Genomic DNA, 22,046 nt, shown 5'->3' on the forward strand with positions numbered 1-22,046 from the left:
TCTTTGACAGCTTTGCCAATCTGTCATCTACTTATGACCTCCCTGTGACATATCTGTTTCGTTATTTTCAAATTCGAAGTTTCGTTTCTAGATGTTTTCCTAATTTCCATCTCTGCGCCTCCTGAACAGGCTTGGGAAAGCTTGTTTTCAAACAATCCACATCAGAAAGTAATGATTTCTAAGATTTATTATTTTATTCTGGGGTTAGGTAGGGAGGCGAGTACCAAAATTAAGAATGCGTGGGAAATGGACTTAGGAGTACAGATAAGTGAAGAGTGTTGGGAACGTGCTATAGGTAGGATACAGTCTACCACTTCCTGTGCTCGTCTTGGACTCATCCAGTTCAAAGTTTTACACAGAGTCCATTTGTCTAAGTCAAGACTTTCTGTAATATATCCAGAATTAGAGGACAAGTGTGATAAATGCCATGGCTCTCCCTGTCATCTTGGCCATATGTTTTTCTTTTGCCCTGATCTCTATGGTTTTTGGACTGGTTTCTTTACTATCATGTCCACTATTCTCAGAGTAGATTTAAAACCCTGCCCATTCATTGCTATATTTGGGATTCCTGATGCTTCAGTTCCATTAAGCTCTGTACAAAAAGATATTATCGCTTTCACATCCATAATAGCATGATATTCCCTACTGTTGCATTGGAAGTCTGCTAAATATCCATCCATCTCCCAGTGGCTAAAGGATGTGATGTGTTTTTTTTAAAACTCGAGAAAATAAAGTATATGATGAGGAGTTGTACTGACGGGTTTTTATATATATATATATATATAAATGGCAACCCTTTTTCATATTTTATGGAGTTACAGACACTTCCCACTTGAATTATTGTACCTGTTGCTGGATTTTATAATATATACATAACCAGATATAGATATTGGTGAGCCATGATGAGCCGGGGTGGGGGGGGTTGATGGTTTAGTTGATTGTACTTTTTAATTTTGTTTTTCTTTTCTACACTTTGTGTGCATGTGTGTATATGTAAGTATAACAAAAAATGAGAATTGTATTGTTGCTATGTGTCACGTATCGTGACGTTACGGAGATAAGGTAGGATGCAAACGCAGTATGAACAGTTTTATTTAAGAGAGAGACAGGCAGACAAATCCAAAACGTGATCCACAAACATAATCCAGTAACATGCAAAGGTCAGGCGATCGGCAAACAGGCATAAAGAGGCGAGGCAGGAATCAAGGTTGCGGTCACGGAAATACACGGTCGAGAAACAAAACAAGAAACATGAACAATAGCGCGGGACTGGTAGCGGCGAAACCAGCGTGAACTAAACTAACTAACCTAAACATGAAACATAACATGACATGAACTATGACTATGGTTATCTATCGTAAGGACTCTAAACTAAGCTACTATAACTCAATATTCCGCCCTGTGTGCTGGGAGGCACGCGGTATATATACAAACCTACTCAGCGTCGTAATAGCTGATGGCTGAGGGCAATTCAGACACACGTGAAACAATAGCCAATGACAGAACGGGGAGGAGACATAACAGAAACATAAACAAATGCACGTGTCGAAATGTCACGATCGTCCACACGGGAAAAGCAGGTGCTCGCGCACCTGCTCGTGCACGCGCGCTCACATGCTCCACAGCGCACTGCTTAAAGGGGAACTCGTGACAGGACCCCCCCCCCCCCCAAGGGCACTCCTCCCGGAGTGCCATGAAAAATCCATCTCCATTGGCGGCCCCGGCCCCCTGGGCAGAATGTCCCAAGCAGAGCCTGGAAACCGCACGGCGTTCTTGGCGAAACAAAAAAACAGAGCGATGTACACGGCAGAGCAGGGAAGCAGAGCGGCGTCCTCGGCGGAGCAGGAAAGCAGAGCGACGTCCTCGACTGAACAGGGAAGCAGAGCGCTGTACTCAGCAGAGCAGGGAAACAGGGCGACGTCCTCGTCAGAGCATGAAAGCGGAGCAACGTCCCTGGCTGAACAGGTAGGCAGAGTGACAACCACAGCCGGGCAGACAGGCTGAGCGAAGTCCTCGGCGGAGCATGGAGGCAGAGCTACGTCCTCGGCTGAGCAGGAAAGCAGAGCGACGTCTCCGGCTGAACAGGTAGGCAGAGCAACGACCACAGCTGGGCAGACAGGCTGAGCGAAGTCCTCGGCGGAGCATGAAGGCAGAGTGACGACCACAGCTGGGCAGGCAGGCTGAGCGACATCCTCGGCGGAGCATGAAGGCAGAGCGATGACCACAGCTGGGCAGGCAGGCTGAGCAATGTCCTCGGTGGAGCATGAAAGCGGAGCGATGTCCTCGGCGGAGCATGAAGGCAGAGCGATGACCACAGCTGGGCAGGCAGGCTGAGCGAAGTCCTCGGCTGAACAGGGAAAGAGTGCCTGTACTCAGGAGTGCAGGAAAGCGAAGCAAAGTCCCCTGTAAGGCCAGGGAGAGGAGCGTCGGTCTCCATGAGGCCAGGGAGAGGAGCATAGCTCTCCTCGAAGCAGGAGGGGGGAACGATGTTCGCCATGGAGCAGGAAGGCTGAGCGATGACCTCAGCCGAGCAGGGAGGCTGAGCGACGTCCACAGCCGAGCAGGGAGGCTGAGCGACGTCCACAGCCGAGCAGGGAGGCTGAGCGACGTCCACAGCGGAGCATCGAGGCTGAGCGACATCCACAGCTGAGCAGGGAGGCTGAGCGACATCCACAGCCGAGCAGGGAGGCTGAGCGACGTCCACAGCTGAGCAGGGAGGCTGAGCGATGTCCACAGCTGAACAGGGAGGCTGAGCGACGTCCACAGCTGAACAGGAAGGTTGCAGCTCTGGAGTTGAGATCTCCTCGTAGATCTCAGTCTCTGAGGTCACCAGGTGAACCCTGGGCATGGGCAGAACTTGGGCGGCTGTGTCGGTAGACTTGGACGTGAGCAGAACTTGGCTGTGCATGTCAGCAGACTCGGGCGTGAGCAGAACTTGGCTGTGCGTGTCAGCAGACTCGGGAGTGAGCAGAACTTGGCTGTGCGTGTTAGCAGACTCGGGCTTTGGCAGAACTTGGGTGGTCGTGACGGTAGTCTTGGGCATGGGCTGAACTTGGGCGACCGGGTCGGTAGACTTGGGCGTGAGCTGAACTTGGCTGTGCGTGTCATCAGACTCGGACGTGAGCAGAACTTGGCTGTGCGTGTCAGGAGACTCACGCCCGAGTCTCCTGACACAGCCGCCCAAGTTCTGCCCATGCCCAGGGTTCACCTGGTGACCTCAGAGCCCCAGTCTGAGATCTACGAGGAGATCTCAACTCCAGAGCTGCAACCCGGTCAGGCGTGAGCAGAACTTGGCTGTGCGTGTCAGCAGACTCGGGCTTTGGCAGAACTTGGGTGGTCATGTCGGTAGTCTTGGGCGTGGGCTGAACTTGGGCGACTGGGTCGGTAGACTTGGGCATGAGCTGAACTTGGGCAACCGGGTCGGTAGACTTGGGCGTGGGCTGAACTTGGGCGACCGGGTCGGTAGACTTGGGCGTGGGCTGAACTTGGTCAGCAGGTTTGGACTTGAGCATGACTTGGTTAGCAGGCTTGGACATGAGCATGACTTGGTCAGCAGGCTTGGACATGAGCATGACTTGGTCAACTGGGTCAACAGGCTTGGACTTGAACGGAACTTGGTCAGCAGGTTTGGACATGCGCATGACTTGGTTAGCAGGCTTGGACATGCGCATGACTTGGTCAGCAGGCTTGGACATGAGCAGAACTTGGTCAGCAGGCTTGGACATGAGCGGAACTTGGTCAGCTGGGTCAGTAGACTTGGACAGTAACGTGTCTTGGGAGGCCGTCTCTTCGACCTGGGATATGAGCATGACTTGGGAGGTCACCTCCACCACATTGACTGGAGCCTGAAGCGGCTTGGTGGAGGCTGCCCTGTCAATCCCCTCATAATAGAGGTTAAATGGCAGGTCAGCCTGGGGCTGTCCATTGACTGTCCACCCAAGTAAATCCAGACCATGAAGTTGCCCTGGCTGCGTGAATTCCTCCATAAAAAGTTCTGAGAACTGAGTAACATCATGGAGGGCTGAGGACCCAGCACTCACCAGCTGCTCCGCCCAGTTACGGGCCGGACCGCAAAACCTGGACACCAAGAACCCGATCCACTGTCTCTTAGTAGGCTTGGGATACGCCAGGCTGCAAAAATATTCCTGGCAGCCGAAGAGGAACTCCAGCGGGTAGCTCCCCAATCCCGCTGTCTCTGGAGGAAGTTCGGCGGCGTACCGTTGAGGGAACTGTACGGACAAAAAATGCGGCCAGTAATCCGAGCGTTTCCCGAGGTGGTATTGTCCTGCTACTCTCATTGTCGCGCGATGTCTCCCCTGTCCTCCTGCTGCATCCATGGTGTGGCGGAATATTCTGCCATGTATCGTGACGTAATCGTGACGGTCACGGAAATACAGGGTCGAGAAACAAAACAAGAAACATAAACAATAGCGTGGGACTGGGGGTGGAGAAACAAGCGTGAACTAAACTAACTAACCTAAACATGAAACATGACATGAAACATGACATGACATGACATGACATGAACTATGACTATGGTTATCTATCATAATGGCTCTAAACTAAGCTATTATAACTCAATATTCCGCCCTGTGTGCTGGGAGGCGCGCGGTATATATACAAACCTACTCAGCATCGTAATAGCTGATGGCTGAGGGCAATTCAGACACACGTGAAACAATAGCCAATGACAGAACGGGGAGGAGACATACCAGAAACATAAACAAATGCACGTGTCGAAATGTCACGATTGTCCACAAGGGAAAAGCAGGTGCTCGCGCACCTGCTCCTGCACGCGCGCTCACATGCTCCACAGCGTGCTGCTTAAAGGGGAACTCGTGACACTATGTGACAGGAAGTATGTTTTTTTCTCAATAAAAATATTTTTGGAAAAAAAAAATGTGTCGTAGTCTGGTCGGTTGCTCCCTTCTGACTGAGGTGTTTCTAATTTGTGGTCCCCTCCGGGCAGGTGGGTGTTGGTGGTGGCCGATTGACTTCTTACGGTGGTGATGTGAGGGTGTATGTTGAGGGTTTCTATGGAGTGTTGCGTCTTTTAGGTCTTTCGCAAAGATTCTGATTCTCTCCTGACTCAGGTGCACATGGCCATATAAGTCATTAGCTGTTAGATTTGGATGATGAGCAACATTGATGGACGTAAGACTCCTCAGGAGTTAATGAGGTTGGCAGGGTGGTCCCTCCTGAGCAGCAGAGTGGAGATGGTGATGTTGGCTTCTGGAAATTCGCTGGAGGGCTGTTTGTCCATTCTTATGACACTGTCAGAAACTCTTTCCCCTGTGTGTGGAGCTCGTTGGTTCCTATGTGGATGATGATGTTCTATGGGTTGTTCAGGGTAGACTGGCAGAGGAGCTGGAGTGCACCTTTGGTTGTGGGGCACCAGAATTTGCCAACCCTGTATGTGGGGAAGAGCTGTCAGTGGTGTAAAAACTTTCCATTTGAGTCTATTAAAATGGCTGTTTAGGGGGGATGTGTCTTCTGAGAGTGTTGTGGGGTGTGGTGGTGTTTGAGGGTTGTCAGCTTGAAGAAGGCTGTGTTCAGCTGACTGTGTGACATTGCTGCTGCTGGTCTCCTGGCCGTTCTCTAAGACAGGCTGCTCACTGTGAGTCTGTAGAGTGGTGGCTGGGGCGAGTTGATTGGTTGTTCTGCTTAGATATTCCAGTCTTGAATTAATGCTGTGCAGTAGGTTGTCTTTTTCTTGGAGTTCTTTTCTTATTTTTTACACAATGTCATTTAGTGCTTTGTTATCTTTTTGGAGATCTTTTAGTTTCATTTCCAGCATGCCTATTTTGTTGCTGCTCTTTTCCCTTAGCTGTTCAACAGTGTCTTTTTCTTGGAGCTTGTTTTCTTTGAATTCAGCATCTCCATTTCCAGTTCTGAAAGGTACTCCTGGATGTGGTAAATGGACACTGTTGATCCAGGTGTGTGTGGAGGGAGAGGAGCTGTGTATGCGTGATGGTGAGGCTGTGGTCTCTTCTCCTTCTCAGCTAGAGCTTTCACTCCTTCAAGATCTCCCTCAAACAGTTCAGACTATCCTCTGATTCCTGGTTCATTACAGGTCTGTTTTGAAACAGATTAATATTGAATTTTGGTGTAAAGTCCAGGTACAGTTGTCTCATGGCTTTATTTCCACTCATTATAGGTCTTTAAATGTTGAGCAGAGTGCTGAGTGCCAGGCACTTGGGTGTTCTGTATAGAAGACTAGGTCTGCTTTTATTTTTCTCTCATTTGTGTGCATGAGGTCTGCTCTGAGAGTGTCTGGAGATTCTCTGATTAGTTTGGTTTTGTACTTTTTTCTTGCACTGTTGCTGATTACGTCATCACAGTATGTGATGGCTGGGCTGCTGAGGTCCCGCTCCTCTGCTGAAGAATGTTTGTCCATTGTTAGTTGATTGCTTTCTTCTTTAAGGTTCTAATTGGAAGTTGTTAGACTGGCCAGCTATACAGATATCAAAATTTTTAATCACATAAACTACTCTCAGTCTATCGCCATCTTAATGGGCCACTCAGTCCTTTGTTTGGCCTAGGAGGTTTCACGCTTTCCTCTTCACACCTCCAGAGAGAACTCTGGGTTGATGTTGAGCAGCCAGGTATGTCTGGGTAGATCTGACTTGTATTATCTAAGATGTTTTTCTTTTAGTAGTAGTAATAGAAGTCATGATTCATGGTAATTTCCTTTTGAAAGGTACTCACTGCACACTGATACCAGTAGGTTATCTATATGGTTCCTCTGCTGGATATTGCTTGATTTCTGATGTGGCTTTTGTAGGATCCTTAGGAAGCTTTGTTATTCCAACACATGAGAGTTTGAAAACAGTAATAAAAGTAATTATAGTCCAAAAATATAATGATCACAGTGTATCAGTCCAGATATAATTTTCTAGGTTGGTTTAGGTTAATCCAGCAATTAGATGCAGTTTTAGCTGGTTTTAGTATAAATAGCAGGAGTTCAGGAGTGAAGGTCTCACCTCTCTGACCTCCGGTTCTGCTCTCACTCACTTCTACAAGTAGTTCCCATTTACCGTTTGAGAAGACATGGTTTCATCTTATCTTATATATTAATCATATTCATCTTATACATGTCCTCTGATATGTATACAGGAACATTATGAAGAAAAATAAAGCTTGAAAGGAATTGGTAGAGACTTGATGTGTCTGCTGAGTGGATCTGCATTCCTATTCCATTGTTTTGGATAAAAACGTCTGCTAAATGAATAAATATATAATGTAAATGTTTATTGTTGAACTGTACCGAACCACATTATCACCAGAATTGTTCTGTGGCAATAAAGAGTCTTGTAGTCTTGCACATAGCTAGAAAAGTTAGCATGATTTCTCAATCTATTCTGATAGCAAAGCTAGTACAAAGCCAGGGCATGTGTAAACCAAACTTAAACTGAAATACATCACGAAGAACAGAATTAATTTCTAAATTAATATTGTATTATATCTCACCTCCGCTCTCTGGATCATGGTAATTAGGGTCCAGGCCTTTATCCAAAGCTTTACTGATCTTCTCCACTGCCCCACTTTGGACATAGTCCAGGAACTTCTTTAGGTTGGCCTACATACACACACACACACACACACCCCAAAGACCAAACACCAGATAGCAAGACCTTGTGAAGGACTGCAGAGACAATGGCTGTTTTTAAATAAAGTGGTATTAAGGTAAGGAACCTCCAGCTACGTCTGTCTGAAAGCTGATGGTGACTATAAGGATGATTCTCAGAGATTCAAAGCATGAAAGCTGTGTGTAGTTCAGGGTCTAACCCCAGCTACCTCAGACATAACATAATGGTTAAAGGAGTCAAATCCTAAGATGTATGCCAATTTATTGGAAACTTCAAAGAAAAAGTATTTGTGTGTGTGTTTGTGTATGTGTGTGTGTGTGTGTGTGTGTGTGTGTGTGTGTGTGTGTGTGTGTGTGTGTGAGTGTGTGTGTCAGTACCTTGGTGTGTAACTTGGCCAGTTGTTTCTCATCCAGATTGGTCTGTTTATAAACCCGACTCTTGTATCTGAACTGTGAGAGACACAATATTAATCAGATTTCTGAGAAGTGGAGGGACATACTATTATTTTATCTATCTCTCTCTCTCTCTCTCTCTCTCTCTCTCTCTCACTCACTCACACACACACACACACACACGTTTCCCCTCATCATATCTTAACTAAATCTGCAATATTCAATGACTGAGAGAGATGAAGAGAGAGAGACAGAGAAAGAGAGGGAGAGAGAGAGACAGAGAGAGAGAGGGAGAGAGAGAGACAGAGAGAGAGAGGGTAAGAGAGAGAGACAGAGAGAGGAAGAGAGAGAGGGAGAGAGAGAGAGAGATGTGTGTTGGTGATGTAATGGAGGAGAAAGAAAACAATTCAGACATAGTCCATGATAGCACAGGTAAATTAGTTTTTTTATTTTCCTCTAACAGAACGTCCCCGAGTGTTTTATTCCTTTTACACCACCACAACTTACCAACGTTTTTCTTAATTTAAAAATTATAATAGTTTTAAAATCCATTTATATTTACATGTAATGTTGTGGAACGTCACTGAAACGAGTTACTTCCTGTTCTCACTTACATTATAGCAGCTATAAACACCCTCACCATCCCTCTCTTTATTCTCTCTCTATTCTCTCTCTTTATTCTCTCTCTCTATTCTCTCTCTATTCTCTCTCTTTATTCTCTCTATTCTTGCTTTATTCTCTCTCTCTAATCTCTCTCTATTCTCTCCCTTTATTCTCTCTCTCTATTCTCTCTCTCTATTCTCTCTTTATCGTCTCTCTTTATTGTCTCTCTTTATTCTCTCTTATATTCTCTCTTTATTCTCTCTCTAATCTCTCTCTATTCTCTCCCTTTATTCTCTCTCTATTCTCTCTTTATTCTCTCTCTAATCTCTCTCTATTCTCTCCCTTTATTCTCTCTCTATTCTCTCTTTATTGTCTCTCTTTATTCTCTCTCTATATTCTCTCTTTATTCTATCTCTCTCAATATTCTCTCTATATTCTCTCCCTTTATTCTCTCTCTCTATTATCTCTTTATTGTCACTCTTTATTCTCTCTCTCTAATCTCTCTTTATTGTCTCTCTTTATTATCTCACTATATTATCTCTCTATATTCTCTCTCTATTCTCTCCCTTTATTCTCTTTCTCTATTCTATCTTTATTCTCTCTCTTTATTCTCTCTCTCTCTATTCTCTCCCTTTATTCTCTCTCTCTCTATTCTCTCTTTATTCTCTCTTTATTCTCTCTCTTTATTCTCTCCCTTTATTCTCTCTTTCTTTATTCTCTCTATCATGTTGAGATGATGTCAGAGAATTCTAATTCAGAGAAGTCTGACTTTGCTAGTGGGAATTCTAAATGTAATTGAATCCAGCATGCTGCATTATGGGATGGGTCTGCTTAGCATTGTGGCTAGTGTGATTCACCTCCAGGTAAGACTTGCCCTGTTAAGGGGTGAACTACTACAGAACTACACTATAGAACTACTACACCCCTCAGTCTCACTATGCTAAACATGGCATCATGGGTGATGTAGATTATATTAACATGAAGATATTTTTCTGAGCAGTGTTGTTACTGTAGTTTTATGGATTATAGTTTTATAGAAGTTTAGTTCAGGTACAGTACCTCCAGGTAAGGCACACCCTTCTCAAGGGATTGTGGAAATTGTCGTAGTGATTGTTCCTCCTCCAGGAAGCGGGCGTGGTGTCCCTCTGAAGCAGGCTGGAACAATCCATAATTGTACACATCCCACAAAGACTCGCTGAGGGAACATACTACCTGCTGCTTCACACTCCACACGGTCGCATCAGGATCAAACCGTAAACATTTCTGTACACACACACACGCAAAAAGGAAGGAACACACACACACACAGTGAATTCTACACTTTCCAAATCCAAAGAGACTCAAATAGAGAACCCAATACCTGCTGCCTCACACTCCACATGCAGGCATCAAGAGAGACTACAAACATCTCCAAAAGACCTTTGCTAAGATTTAGGAGAATGTTGTAAGAAGCAGGCTGTATTTCTATCTGGTTTGTGAAAGCTTCTTAGTACAGAATCAGTGTTGGATAAAGTGTCCACTGACCTGCTGCTTGTCCCACATTACCGAGATGTTTCTGTTTCACTACTGATGAACCGTTTAACCCTGTAGAGCATGATATTTTAATGACAGGTACAACAGGTACCTGAAAACAGCTGGATTAGAGAGGTGTTGGCTGGTTAAGATTTTATTTTATAGACAATTACTACTTCGTTAGTAAAAACAGAGATTCTTCGGACCCTAAGAGACTAAAATGGTTTCGTACGGGGATCTTTTTAAGCATTAGTATTCACTTCTATGTAAATAATACAGTTATATTTAACAGTTCATCCAGATTCAGCAGCACAGCTACACTAAATATCAAAGTGACCACAAGAAATAAAAGATTAGATGAATTGAAACTTATGAAGAAATGTGTATACTGATCTTGTATACTGATCAATCAACCAATCAATCAATCAATCAAATAAAATTGATTTATAGAGCACATTTAAAAACAGCAAAAGTGCTGTAAAAAGTAAGCAACATATAATAAATAGTAAGAAGAATTAAAATTAATTTTAAAAATAACATAAAAAAATGACACTGCACAATAAATTACAATTGCTAATCAGCAAGGGAAAACATGTGGGTCTTTAGTTGAGACATAAAAGCATCCCAGGTCAGACAAAACCTAATCGATACACACACACACACACACACACACACACACACACACACACACACACACACACACAAACACACACACACTCACTCACTCACTCACTCACATACAGATATACATGTCCCACTTTTCCTTTCTTTCTTCCCTAGAGCTCTGTGTGTATGTGTGTGTGTGTGTGTGTGTGTGTGTGTGTGTGCATTGACAACTTGTTACAGTAGTGTTGAATCAACACACCCTACATGTCTGTATGGTTTATTAAAAATGTCTGAAGCCCATATGTTCCACTGAACAAAACTCTTCATGTCAATACACACCAACATTACGCTACACACATATACACAGGATAAGATTTAAACCATGACACAACACACACACATGAACACTAACCTACAATCAGAGTTAAAGCTTCACATAAACACAAAACACAAGCTTTTACATCAACACGTCTTGATTTCTTTCAATTAATTTCAGTTTTATTTGTGAAGCGTGTTTAACAGTGGACATTGTCCCAGAGCAGCTTTACAGAAATATATAAATTCAGGATATTCTTCTCTGGTGTGGTTCTCTGTTTCCTCACAGTCTCAGGGTTCAGAATTCGACCCACTTCTGTTCTCCTTTTACAATAAATCACTGTGTTCAGTAATCAGCTCTCATTAATACTTTCATTTTTATTTATTTATTTGTATAGTGCTTTAAAAATAGACACTGTCACAAAAATCTGAGAAAACTGATTCTGATGTGACTGGTTCTGGTTCTGACCCCTGACCAATACCCTGCCTGTTATACTCACTCACACACTCTACATCATTTTACATAATTTCTCAGAATCTTTACTTTTCAATCCAACTCCTTCCCTTTGAATCTAGTCTAACATTTCATCTCAAACATACTCTCTTTTTGCCTTAATTTCTCCCACATTAATTCCTCTCTGGAAATTCCTCTGCATCCTTACAAGTTAATCTCTAAACTGTGTCTCAGGTGGTAGAGCGGGTTGTCCACTAATTGTATGGTTGGCGGTTCGATTCCCAGCCCCGATGACAAGTTAGCACCTTGCATGCAGCTCTGCTACCATTGGTGTTCCTTTGTGCTGGTATGGTACCATCAAGAGGAACATATTTTGTACATTAAGTTTGCATCTTTTACCTGAAAAGGTGGATGAAGTGTAGCTTTAATTAGCTTTTAGAAGGAAGTTTTAAAGCAGTGGTTCTCAACCTGGGGGGGCATGGAGAGATCGGAAGGGGGCGCGAATGTTTTTCAAGAAAAAAACACAGACAGGACATCATTTCGGTTCTAGGCGTATTATATTGCTTTTCAAATAGAATGTGTATAAATGAAAAACCCTGTGTTCCCTCTCCCTCTGTATTTTCTTTTTGCTGGGGAGAGGTGGAGCTTAGCTGCCCTTTATCTAGCTGTCAGTGCAGACTAGTGTTCCCAACTTAGAGACTTTTCAGACCCCTCTAGTGACTTTTTTTTGCAAAGAGAAAAAGTGCCTAGCAACAAATCAGGCAGCTTTTTGGACAAACCTTAGCGACTTTCCAAATATCAGCAGTACTGTCCTGCAAGCGCGAGATCTTGCTTATATCTGGTGTTACCCAGATGAGGATGGGTTCCCTTTTCAGTCTGGTTCCTCTCAAGGTTTCTTCCTCATGTTATCTCAGGGAGATTTTCCTCACCACTGTCACCTCTGGCTCCTCATTAGGGATAAATTCATACATTTAAAATTATGAACCCTAAGCATAAACCTAAAATTATATATTTCTGTAAAGCTGAACTGAATTTTATTGAATAGAACATCAGAAGAACACGAAGAAAGAGCGTGAGAGAGCTAGAGAGAGAGAGAGAGAGTGAGAGTGTGTGTGTGTGTGTGTGTGTGTGTGTGTGTGTGTACCGTCTGCTTGATGTCAGGAATTCCAATACGGAACACCATCGTGTTGAGCTGTGCATCCTCTAGTTGCCCGATTGTGGTCATGCTCCGCTCCATGTGACGCCTCCGAGCCTGCTGATTGGTTAAAACTTTATAGAGCTGCTGCTGATTGGCTGGAGGTTGGTGATACATCTCATGACTGGCAGGCTGATGATGTAGCACTGCCTGATTGGCTGAAATCCCCCGGTGTCCTGGATTGGCCATTCGCTGCTGCCTATCTCCGCGTTGCCTTCCAATTACAATGGCTGCTGGCTTTAGCCCCTCCCCTTTGACCTCTCGTGATTGAGTGCCTCCTCGGTTCTGGTTATCCTCCTCCCCATCCATCATTCCATTTGGCCTATTTTCCTCTTCCGTTTCATCTTCCACTTCTTTAGTTTCTGGGGCAGAGAAAAAACGTTTTCCCAGCATCCTTTGTTGCGCCATGTCACCAAGCATCATGGTTGTCATAGCGATGGGATATGGTTGCCATCAGTGATAGACAGCACATCATCGTGGACAGACTATACAATAATAAGAAAAAAGGAGTCAATCTAAAGGCATCAAACTAATCAATCAATAAACTGTTCAATTCTTGAAGTAATTAACACTGTTAGTATCAGATAGATGTACTTTATTTATATATAGTACAATATTGTAAAATAATTACTACATGTCAGCTAATTCACTTTCTAAGATACTAACTAGCTAACCTACTAACTAACTGTGTGTGTGTGTGTGTGTGTGTGTGTGTGTGTGTGTGTGCGCGTATATATATATATATATAGATATATATACATTGATCAGCCATTAATACCATTAAAACCATTGACAGGTGAAGTGAATAAAAAAAAATTTTGAAGGCTAGCCTGTCTGGTCCGATCCCAGAGAAGAGCTACTGTAGTAGAAATTGCTGAAGAAGTTCATGCTGGTTCTGATAGAAAGGAGTCAGAACACACAGTGCATCACAGCTTGCTGCGTATGGAGCTGCGTAGCTGCAGAGCTGACACCTGTCCACCACCGAAAGTTCCTACAATGTGCATGTGATCATCAGAACTGGACCATAGGGCAATGGAAGAAAGTGGCCTGGTCTAATGAATCACATTTTCTTTTACGTCATGTGGATGGCCGGGTGTGTGTACGTTGCTTACCTGGGAAAGAGATGGCATCAGGATGCACTATGGGAAGAATGTTCTATGGGGGCAATGTTCTGCTGGGAAACCTTGGGTCCTGGCGTTAATGTGGATGTTACTTTAACAAATCCTCTGGTGATATCTTTCAGCAGGATAATGCTCCCTGACACACTGCAAACATTGTTCAGGAACAGTTTGAGGAACATGACAAAGAGTTCAAGATGTTGATTCGGCCTCCGAATTCCCCAGATCTCAATCCGATGGAGCGTCTGTGGGATGTTCTGGACAAACAAGTCTGATCCACGGAGGCCCCACCTCACACTTACAGGACTTAAAGGATCTGCTGCTAACATCTTGGTGCCAGATACCACAGCACACCTTCAGAGGTCTTGTGGAGTCCATGCCTCGATGGGTCAGAGCTGTTTTGGGGGCACAAGGAGAGAGGGACCTACACAATATTACGCAGGTGGTTTTAATGTTATGGCTGATCGGTGTATACACCATCGCTCCATACATCGCTATATACACCATACATCACTCTTTCTATCTCAGGTTCTCTTTCTGATTCTCTCTATTGTGCTTTCTCTCTCTCTCTCTCTCTCTCTCTCTCTCTCTCTCTCTCTCTCTCTCTCTCTCTCTGTCTATGTAGGACATAATGTGGATATAGATATTTTCAGTGAATCCGTCCCCAGAAAATTTAATTGGAGAACTTCCAGGGAACAGATTGTCCCACTTTTATGCCCCGCTAAACAAAAGTGGAACAGCCGAGTCCTGTCCTCTCCCTTCATCATTCCATCTCTTGCTCTGTTGCTTTCAACACTTCATCTAATGTACTAAAATGATAAAACATAATTATGTTTGTTAAATTAGCAGAAGTATTAGTATTGCCTTGTTGTTAGTATACTTGTTGTAATACACCCACTTCCCCCGTACCACCCAACAGAATGGTATAGTCCCCCCTACAGCTCTAACAGCTGCATTTATTTCTTATTATCTCAAAAATTGTGAGAACAATAATGTTGGATTTTTGTGTAAATATGAATATTTCATAGCAGTACATAGTAGTTCATAGTCGTGTATTACGAAGAGTTTTGGCCATTCAGTTATACCCTAACTGTGCCAATGCTCTGAATTATGGGATATGTTGTTTTATCTGTCTCTGTGAGCTAATAAGGACTACTAAAGCAACAAGCAACCAAAATGTTTGGTTGGTTATTTCTTATATATCCACTATAATTATTAATAATACCAAGTGTAACATAAAGAAAGAGAAGAAATTAACATGTTAAGAGTGAGGTGTGCAAGCCTGCAGGATGTATTATTAGCTAACTGAAGTGAATGGGAAAAAATACTTTGGTTTCTTTCACCAAGTCCTGCTGGTGAAATCAAAAACATTCCAGTTTAACCATCAGGAGAAAGTGTGACATTGGCTGTGGCAGCTTGTACACAATATATGTGGATGTGTACACTAGTGAGCATGAGTATGGAGCAAGTGCAACATCTCAGTGACACAGGTGACATGCTCATCTTGCTCACTCCATGCTATGATGCCAAAGCTTTGGTGAAATAATGGCACTCTTGAACCCCCACCCTTCATCTTGAGGTTGAGTGCAGAAGATGTTTCCACATCACCATTTTGGGTTACTCTGGGGCAGGTCCAGTAACCCTAACCTTGGACAGGTCTTCTTTCTACCTTTCACAAAGCTCTTTATGATAATTTTTCATCTGACCTCTACTCTCAGATCTGTTCACCAAACATGGCCCTACTGGGGGCCTTAAACTCCCAGTGACATAGCCCTAAGGCTCACCAGATCGACAAAGGGGATCATCTTGCATTTAAAGAGAATTATTTGGACTTTATGAATCACAGCAATGCCACAATATATCGAAACCAAACAGAAATATGTTTTTTGTTGTTGTTGTTGTTTTAGTACACTCACGTCCATGTTGTGATATTCTTCATTATAGTGTCCTCCACTAATATTGGCACCCTTGGTAAATATGAGCAAAGAAGGCTGTGAAAAATTGCCTTTATTGTTTAACCTTTTGTTTTTTTTTTGTTTTTTAAAAATCACAAATTCTCTGCTCTCATGGATATCAAACACAACACAGGTTTATCCCCCCAAAATAGCATTGTTAAAATATAGGTGTTTTTAGTCAATACTTTGTACTACAAAATGTTGTCAGTATAAGGTCAGGTCAACTCAGACAACAAACTCCAGTTCTCAACATGCACCACAACCTACAAACATGGCTGCCCCAGACTCCACTTCCCACAACACACACACTGCCTTGTTCTCAGTCACCAGACTTTGATTAAGCACACCTGTTCTCAATCTCACTCACACACACACACACACACACACAGTCACACTTTAAATGGTACTCTCACTCACTCAAACTTGGCTAAATAAAAGCTCAGCTTACCTGTATTTCTGACATTACCAAACCTGTTTATCCCTGCCTCAAATATCATGGCTTGACCTTGACTTTGTTGTCTGATTTTTGTTTAGCCTTGTTTATCCTGTTTGCAGATCACCTGATCTACTCATGCTTCTGACATTGACCTTGTCTAGTGTTTGGAATTGTTTGCATGGATTGACTCATGACTCAGTCTCCACTACATGACAGAATACTTCACTGATAACATGGATTCAGCCGAATTGGCAGTAGCTTATGGGAGAGCAGTGGCAACATTTGGTGGATCTTGGTGGTAAGATTCATTTTTTATCTCAAGCTGTCACTGCAAGTTTGCCACAACTTGGCTTCCACAACCTGCCCACCAATACCCACACTGGAAAAGTTTTAAGGTGACGCATTCCAGTGTAAAAAGTTTATTTTTAAGTTCAGTGTTCTCTGTATTTTGCCAGTCTATTCCCGTCTCTCAGTTACACTCGGGGCCCTTACACTGCCCATTTTAGAACAACACTCATGTATGCTCTCTGTGTTGACAGTGTTGTTTTGACTTGGCCATCAATCTGAGCTATCTCAACATCCCAACTCAACCGCTGCCATGCCCACTGAAAATCTAGGCAATCAATGGGAGGCCCATCGGGGGAAACACCATCACCAACTGCACACAGCCCCTCCCTCTTTGGGTCAGCATCACCATTTCACCCAAACATAGAGCTTCACAACCCCCAGGTATCCTGGTCAAAGAAATGACTCACCCACTGGTCCCACTGGTCCCACTACTGTGTGAACCACTGTCTTCAAGTTCCTGAGCTCACCATAGCCTCTACCTCCATAGAAAGCCCTGAGAAACAAGGCCAATGGGCCCTACAATTGTGCCATTTAGCGGCTGTATCAACAATTGGGGCTGAACCAGTGCACTGTACACTTTGCCCTTAATTCCTGCTGGTCTGGACCAGCTTTTTCATTTCATTCCTGGGCTACTCGATCAGCCCCGATGGAGTGACCATGACTGTTGATGATCAAGGACCTACAATGGTTCTTTGGCTTTGCACACTTTTACTGATGCTTCAGTTCCATTGCTCACTCCCTCACGTCACTGCTATGAGGAAGTCCCAAGCGCCTGGCATGGAACCCCACAGCCAAACAGCTCTGACCCAGCTTAAGACTGTTGGCCATCAATCTAGCTCTGGAGGAGTGGCAGCACTGGCTTGAGGCGCTGAACATCTATTTACCTTCTACACCAACTATAAGAACCTTATTAGTGTCTGAATAATTCACATCATTCAACCATAATACAATTAATTATTCAGAATAATTGGCTATATCTGGATTAATGTACATAAATAAAGATTTACAATGGAAAGAATTACAGTTTTACAGAAATCGCAATATGGATTTAGATCCCTAATGACCAAGCCAGAGGTGATGGTGATGATGAAATACTCCCTGAGAGGACATGAGGATGAAACCTTGAAAGGAACCAAAATCAAAATAATAAAAGTAGGATATTTTGTATTGTATTTGAAATGCAGTGGAGTAAAAGTATAATGTTTGCAAAAATGGTAATACTTTAATAAAAGTACACACAGATATTTTTTATTTTATACACAAATTCCATGTGCTTCCTTATTGTCCACTACTGTGGAAAAGTCCTCCTAAGTATTCTCTTTAAACACTATTTGAGGAGAAAATTGTTGAGAGGAGCATTTTCTGAAGAATTCCTAAAGTAACATGAAGAGTAAACAAGAGCATTTATTGTTTGTTGATATGTTCATGAGGTGTAAACTTTAATCCATTTAATAAATGATTATTGCAGTGGTTAAGTCATTGGACTTCTGACCAGAAGGTCAGAGTTCAAATCCCAGCACTGCCAAGCTGCCACTGTTAGGTCCTTGAGCAAGGCCCTTTGGTTTTTTTCATTGGTTTAGAAGCGGCTTTTAGTGATTAAAATATATTAATGCTAAGATTAACACACCATTTTTTCAAAGGTTTTGCCTAAATCTGTGAGATAGGAGTACTTTTAGACATGAAGATACTTTGTGAGCACAGCCATTGGATGTTTTAGTGTAGATTAGTGCAGAGGTTCTGCTTTCTTCTGCTTGGAGAGATTACAATTATTAAAGCATTATTTTATTTGATTATTTTATTATAATTATTATATTTCCACTAATCAACATACTTCAAGTTTGATCCTGAATCCCCACATTAAAATGACAACTTTAAATGAAAATTCAGTGACAAAATTCACACAATAATACAGCTTCTAGTTTAAAATAACCTTTTAATCCTAATTTTAATACTCCTAATGTTCTCATCGTAAGAGAAATATCATAAAGTATTTTAGATGTAAAAGCAGCTCTTTAAACTGCAAATATTATGCAGTTTTAGTTCAGACATACCTCTCATTAAGGCAGAATGAGGAATACTAACATTAAATATAGCTGCAAACAGCAATGGCGGATTCCGACCCAAGATTGTGGACCATTTCAGAATTGACATGGTAGGGAAATATATCCCACAGATTTCAATGCATTTGGATCTATGGCAGATTTGAAGTTCATTTTTGTAGTTTTCAACAAATTTTCATTGTAGAGAAAAATCCAATATTGTGGACATTATGGGTTCTTGAGGCCTTTTTGTTCCCCATGAGCAACAAGGCATGCATACCAACTTTCAGACATTTTTGCCTGACGGAGTCGAAATTCCATCATTTTGTATGTGTCAACTTTGAGGCATGGTCTGTAGCGCCACCTATAATGAGTTTATACCCATGCTTTATGAGAAGTTTACATTTCAGTTTCAGTGTGCCACAGTAGAACTAAATTGACCAAGCTTCATGGTTCTGGAGAAGAAGCCTTACTGTTTCTCTTAGCTGTGGCCAAATCAGCCACAGAATGTCTGCCTAATAGACCATCAGCTCACCCTTACGAGAAAGCCATGGATGCATGTGCGTGGCCCCAAGCACACCCGTGTATAAAGGGTCTGAGTGGTCGGTGAGAAATTTGGAGCACGAATGGACTGTGGCGGAAGGGAGACATCCACTGGCAGAATGCACTAGCATTTAGCCGAGCATGCATATTTCAGATATTCACAATAAATCTATATTTTATCTTACGTTCACCCATTTCTCAGATTTGTTAGTCAACATTGTCAAGATTCTTCATATGAACTGGTGATTGAATTGGAGTATCTGTTTTATGACTAGCGCATGTGTAAACCATTATATTAGCGTCAGTGACAAATTATTATTCCTTTTAATGTTGTTGTTTTTGGAGATATGAGGTTGCCATCGCACATGGTCACACACTGTAGTGTCCTCTTTGTGTGTGGCAAAGATCAAGTCCATAGGTTAATGTTCCATTGATTTATGGACACAATAAATATGTGCAACAGCTGTCACCTATATGAAAATAGCGGGCAATTTTTATTTGACTCCTTATTGCTTATCACCCTAAATGGTAAATGGTGCACTTATATAGCGCTTTTATCCAAAGTGCTTAACACTGTGTCTCATTCACACACACCAGTGGTAGCAGAGCTGCCATACAAGATGCTAACTTGCCATCGGGAGCAACTCGCAGTTCAGTGTCTTGCCCAAGGACACTTCAGCATGTGGAGTCATGTGGGCCGGGAATCGAACCGCCAACCCTACAATTAGTGGACAACCCACTCTACCACCTGAGCTGCCCAAATAGAAAGACATGTATCTCACACATATGTACCAAAGTTTAAGTCAATCGGACCTATGTTTCATGAAGAGCTTTTTGTAGTTTTGGACGAATTTTCAATGTACTGGAAAATCTATCATGGCGGACTTTATGGGTCCCGATTTCTTTTTGTTCCCCATGAGAAATAAGGCATGTATACTAATTTTCAGACATTTTGGACTTATGGTGTGTAGACTCAAATTCACCTAGAGTTTGGGTGTAGCCTGTAGCGCCACCTATGGGCTCATGTGGGCCATTTGTGGTGTGGCAGTTACTCGTGGCCTATACTATAAATGTGCCAAATTTCAAAATGTTTTAACATTTAAAGCATGAGTTATTGGACACTTTAGGTAGATAAGGAGAAGAAGAAGAAGAATGCTAACAATAACAGTAGGTTTCCTAATAATATTTAGTAACATTTCACATCGTGTGTGTGTGTGGAGGTGATGTTAAATGAAAATTTTTAATGACTTTCACTTTGACCTTGTTTCTACATAACAGATAATTAATTTACTCAAATTAAATAATGAACTTTAAAATAAATGCGATGAATTTAGAGGAGTTTAAAATGGATAAGAATCAGATTTAGAGCTTATTAATTATTCATCACCACTCTGTGAGACTGTTTTATTATTATACTGCCATCTGTCACGCACATTATTATTATTATTATTATTATTATTATTATTATTATTATTTTAAGTATTGCACTGCACTTTATATTTAAAAAGTTTATTTAATTTAAATAAACTAAAAATGTACAAAGAAACTTTTATGATTAAATCTGTATTTTTTCTAAAAAGTAAAGTGTCCAACTATTCCAGTATTTCTGCTCAATTTTTCAACATAATAATAATAATATCAACAACAACAACAATAATAATAAGCAAATCTCTGTATCATTTTTGTTTAAGAGTTCATGGTTAAAAGTGTAATAAGTATGTGTATCTCACTGATGGGTTACGGTTTAGGGTGTAGGGTTTAGGGTGTAGGAGTGTATATATGGTGTAGGGTGTAGGATTTAGAATAAACAGTGTGGGATGTAGGGTTTAGGCTATTCAGTGTAATTGTTGTTGCTATAATTGACAACATTTTAAATTGTACAAGAAAGCCACCTTATAGAACATCCATACAACATTTTAAAACTGCCGAGGATAATAAACACAAAAAAAGCCATAGGCTTATTTCCATTGGGGTCTTCAAGGTTTAAAAATGGAAAAACAGGTCACATATAAAGTGGCAAAAACTCTTATACCATCCAGTTTATCAGTATTTAGGTCAGTTATAAAAATAAAATAAAAAAACTTCTTTGTACTGCCTTTCTAAAAACACCTTCAATTTGTATCTGCTTTATAAAACAAGCTAAATCATTCCAGGCTATAGAGCTAGTATATACAAAGGATATATATATATATATATATATATATATATATATATATATATATATATATATATATATATATATATATATATATATATATATATTATAGTATATACATTTTTCCCAATTAAATTCTTAAATCTACAAAGATAAATATCAGAATTACTCCCCCTAGTAGAATGACTATGCACATCCCTTACAAAAACATAATATTTTGATAAGAACTTTGGGACACTATTCATAATAATTTTAAATGCTAACACCAATTTAAAAAAGGTTACTCTTGTCCACTTTTAGAAAACCAAGTTCCCTAAAATGTTTTTTTAAATTGAACTTTCAATATAACTCAGCTCAATTTATTTTGAGCAGTCTGCAATTTTTCCTTTGGTACATTTGGATGTACTACTATACTAAAGTGATGCAGCATAATCATAATGTAGTTGCACTAATGCTCCAGCTAACATTTTTAAGTTTGAAAATCTAAAAAAGCCACTTGTCTTTCTAGAAATGTTATCCTGCTACAATTCTTTTAGAGGACTAAAGCAGCCATATTGTCTCCTGTCAATGTACTATCTAATACACATCCCAGGTACTTCACTTCTTGTTTAGAGACAATAACCTTATCCCCAACCTTCATTTCTAACCTAGAACTTTTTTAACTTTAGCACTCGAACCAAATAATATCGACTCAGGTTTCCCCAGATGCATAGAGAGCATATTATCTATAAATCATTTAGAATCCCCTTCAATCTCTCCGCTTAGCTTGGCTTCAATAATATCTTT

At 41.7% G+C, this 22,046-nt stretch overlaps 1 protein-coding gene across 8 annotated transcripts in view; it reads right to left on the bottom strand.

Moving 5' to 3' along the window:
• The window catches only part of LOC108276414 (SH3 and multiple ankyrin repeat domains protein 1), a 76,514-nt gene that overhangs the window by 48,932 nt on the left and 5,536 nt on the right, over positions 1 to 22,046 (bottom strand). For all 8 annotated transcript variants that reach the window (XR_008397638.1, XR_008397639.1, XR_008397640.1 and 5 more), the window contains exons 3-6: positions 12,616 to 13,151; positions 9,644 to 9,847; positions 7,967 to 8,038; positions 7,471 to 7,579 (exon numbers count right to left, since the gene is read on the bottom strand). Coding sequence is in view for 4 of the 8 variants with exons in the window: in XM_053684911.1 (XP_053540886.1) it covers positions 7,471 to 7,579; positions 7,967 to 8,038; positions 9,644 to 9,847; positions 12,616 to 13,098 (868 nt within the window). In the remaining 4 variants the exon portion in view is untranslated. The remainder of the gene's footprint in view (positions 1 to 7,470; positions 7,580 to 7,966; positions 8,039 to 9,643; positions 9,848 to 12,615; positions 13,152 to 22,046) is intronic.

This window comes from Ictalurus punctatus, chromosome 1 (assembly GCF_001660625.3).
Source record: "Ictalurus punctatus breed USDA103 chromosome 1, Coco_2.0, whole genome shotgun sequence".
Taxonomy (NCBI): Eukaryota; Metazoa; Chordata; class Actinopteri; order Siluriformes; family Ictaluridae; genus Ictalurus; species Ictalurus punctatus.